The sequence below is a fragment of the Larimichthys crocea genome, unplaced genomic scaffold, assembly GCF_000972845.2.
Source record: "Larimichthys crocea isolate SSNF unplaced genomic scaffold, L_crocea_2.0 scaffold148, whole genome shotgun sequence".
NCBI lineage: Eukaryota > Metazoa > Chordata > Actinopteri > Sciaenidae > Larimichthys > Larimichthys crocea.
This window is the reverse complement of record NW_020852030.1, coordinates 353,629-357,221: the sequence shown is the minus strand read 5'-3', so window position 1 is coordinate 357,221 and position 3,593 is coordinate 353,629. Positions and strand designations below refer to the sequence as shown.

General features: G+C 51.9%; 1 protein-coding gene across 1 annotated transcript in view; it reads right to left on the bottom strand.

Moving 5' to 3' along the window:
* The window catches only part of cacna1fb (calcium channel, voltage-dependent, L type, alpha 1F subunit), a 32,937-nt gene that overhangs the window by 10,267 nt on the left and 19,077 nt on the right, over window positions 1-3,593 (bottom strand). Inside the window, 10 exon segments of the mRNA XM_027275647.1 lie at window positions 90-256; window positions 388-479; window positions 900-965; window positions 1,044-1,172; window positions 1,346-1,429; window positions 1,516-1,626; window positions 1,710-1,868; window positions 2,732-2,933; window positions 3,006-3,152; window positions 3,260-3,312. Coding sequence (XP_027131448.1) covers window positions 90-256; window positions 388-479; window positions 900-965; window positions 1,044-1,172; window positions 1,346-1,429; window positions 1,516-1,626; window positions 1,710-1,868; window positions 2,732-2,933; window positions 3,006-3,152; window positions 3,260-3,312 — 1,210 coding nt within the window.

The window sequence follows — 3,593 nt, the reverse complement described above, 5'->3', positions numbered from 1 at the left end:
GTGTGTGTGTGTGTGTGTGTGTGTGTGTGTGTGTGTGTGTGTGTGTGTGTGTGTGTGTGTGTGTGTGTGTGTGTGTGTGTGTGTGTGTGTGTGTACCAGGAAAGCACACAGCATGAAGAAGCTGATGAAATAAACGATGGCGAAGTTGCTGCCACAGGTGAACTCTTCTCCTGGCTCGTGGTCGGACTCGGGGTCGCAGCGTTTACCTGGAAGGCTGGCCAACATGATCTCCTGCCACGCCTCACCTGTAGCACACCTGAGCCACACAAACACACAAGTGAAAGAACACAACACAAACACACCATGTTAGAGGGTGTACTCGTCCTACATCCCCCATGATGCATCACTGGGTGACATGATGAGGAGGACAAAGAAGGAGGCGCTGACCTGAAGAGGAGGAGAACGGCCTGAGGAAACGTCTGGAAGTTATTGTTCCTGTTGATCTGAGTGTAATCCTGCATCGCTATCTTTCCAAAGGTCTGACAGACAGACAGGCAGAGAGACAGAGAGAGAGACACAGAGAGAGAGAGAGAGACAGGCAGACAGAGAGAGACACAGAGAGAGAGAGAGAGAGAGAGAGAGACAGACAGAGAGAGAGAGACAGACAGAGAGACAGACAGAGAGAGAGACAGGCAGAGAGAGAGACAGCTGATCAGCCAACATCAGTAACCAATAACTAACCTTCAGACAACATTCAGACAACCTCATCATACTTAACAGTGAGCTAGTGTTTCTGTAGCGTTGTCAGAACGTTCCAAAACAAACATATCATCAGTCTGAAGTGAACTAAAGCTCCCTGCGCTGTCCCTTTAAGAAACATGACACCTGAACAATTCATTACGTGTCCGTGACAACACGAGATAAAGGACGTCACATGACCACAGTGTGCGTAGACTCACCTGCATCCCGATGACGGCGTAGATGAAGAAGATCATGGCGATGAGCAGAGCGACGTACGGCAGCGCCTGAAGACAGACGACAGGTTACACCTGCCTGTTAAACCACCTTAGCCCCGCCCCCGCATGATAGCCCCGCCCCCTGACCTGCAGGGATTTGATGAACGTCCACAGCAGCGTGCGAATCCCCTCCCCCTTACTCAGAAGCTTGACCAATCGCATCACTCGAAACAGACGGAAGAACGTGATCGACACCCGAGAGCTGTCCTCACCACTCTGAGAGAGAGACAGGCAGAGAGACAGACAGACAGACAGACAGAGACAGACAGGCAGACAGACAGGCAGACAGACAGACAGACAGACAGACAGGCAGACAGACAGACAGATTAACCAGCAGGTAGCAGTGCAGATCGTGAACAGCTGACAGCCAATCAGAAGTGAGCACTCACACTAAACTCTGTGACGACGATGTCGACGACGCTGCCGACCACGATCAGAGCGTCGAACGAGTTCCAGGCGTCGACGAAGTAATGCTGCGGGAGACACAGTGATGATGTCATTGTGATGTCACAGCTTCCCTCTGGCACGCCATGCTTGTAGGTGCGTTTGTTTTTCTCACCCTGAGTCTGAGCGCGAGCAGCTTCAGCAGCATCTCCACCGTGAACAGCCCCGTGAACACCATGTTCAGGATGTCCATGACGTGGCTGAAGTCTTTGGACTGCTCGTAGTGCTGCGGGACAGACAGGAACAGGAAGTGACACGGGCGACAGTCATGGCTTCATGGAGGGGCGGGGCTTCAAACAGCAGACTCACCTGAACAGCCAGAGTGACGGTGTTCAGCAGGATGAGCACGAACATCACGTATTCGAACCCAGTCGAGTTGATGATGGACCAGAACTTGAACTGAACCGGGTTCTTCGGGATGTAAAGTTTGAGAGGCTGAGCCTTCAGAGCGTACTCCACACACTGACGCTGCAGACAGACAGGTGGAGACAGACAGACAGGCAGGTGGAGACAGACAGACAGGCAGGTGGAGACAGACAGACAGGCAGGTGGAGACAGACAGACAGACGGATTTAATATAAGCAAACACATTTGTAAACAGAATGTTGTCGTGTGTGTGTACACACTACACTAAAAACGCGTGTACAGCGCCTATGCGATGACGTCAAACCTCTAACATGCACGTGTAAATTCCATTCACTTTCAATAGACAGATGTGACGTCATGTAGGCGTGATGTAGGTGACACGGAGGCGTGATGTAGGCGTCACGTAGGTATCACTTAGGCGACACGTAGGCGTCACATAGATGACACGGAGGCGTGATGTAGGCGTCACGTAGGTATCACGTAGGCGACACGTAGGCGACACGAAGGCGACATGTAGGCGTGATGTAGGCGTCACGTAGGCGACAAGTAGGTGACACGTAGGCGACCCATAGGCGTCACGTAGGCGACACGTAGGTGACACGGAGGCGTGATGTAGGCGTCACGTAGGCGACCCATAGGCGTCACGTAGGTGACACGGAGGCGTGATGTAGGCGTCATGTAGGTATCACGTAGGCGACACGTAGGCGTCACGTAGGTGACACGGAGGCGTGATGTAGGCATCACGTAGGTATCACGTAGGTGACACGTAGGCGTCACGTAGGTGACACGGAGGCGTGATGTAGGCGTCACGTAGGTATCACGTAGGTGACACGTAGGCGTCACGTAGGCGACACGAAGGCGACATGTAGGCGTGATGTAGGCGTCACGTAGGCGTCACGTAGGCGACACGTAGGTGACACGGAGGCGTGATGTAGGTGACATGTGTGTGTGTGTGTGTGTCTCACCTGGTTCTTGTCCAGCTCACAGTTCTTGTACTCCTGCTCGCCCTGCTCTCTGAACGTGATGATGACGAAACCCACGAAGATGTTCATCATGAAGAAGGCAATGATGATGATGTAGACAATGAAGAAGATGGAGATCTCCACCCGGTAGTTGTAGATGGGCCCAGAGTTCTCTCCGTTAGCGTCAATAGCTTTGTACAGCAGACTGCAGAGGGCGAGGGGGCGGGGTCACACATGTTACACGTGACTTATCAATAAAGTTTGTTTGAATACTCACGCAGGCCAACCCTCGAAGGTGGAGACGGTGAAGAGCGCCATCATCCCCATCAGCACGTTATCAAAGTTAAAGTCGCTGTTCTGCCAGATCCGCTCTCGGACCATCGGATGGGTCACGTCCCCGTCTTTGTAGACCACAAAGGTCCCTCTGAACACACACACACACACACACACACACACACACACACAGTGATGTCACACCTCGGCCTTCTTTAAAACACACTTTAGTGTCACAGAAGAAGAAGAAGAACTCACTTGCACTGTTCAGGAGTGTGTTTGGCTTCATCAGTGCAGCGATAAAATTTACCCTGAACAGACAGACAGACAGGAAGTCAGCAGTCACATGACCAGCACAGATCACAGATGATTCTGAGCGTACAGCCGAAAAAAATCTGCTCCTAAGTCTTTTCCTTGACCTTGATGGAAAACATCACAAGGTGATGAGGACAGATGTGAAGGAGAGGAGATGAGGACAGATGTGAAGGAGAGGAGATGAGGACAGATGTGAAGGAGAGGTGATGAGGACAGATGTGAAGGAGAGGAGATGAGGACAGATGTGAAGGAGAGGAGATGAGGACAGATGTGAAGG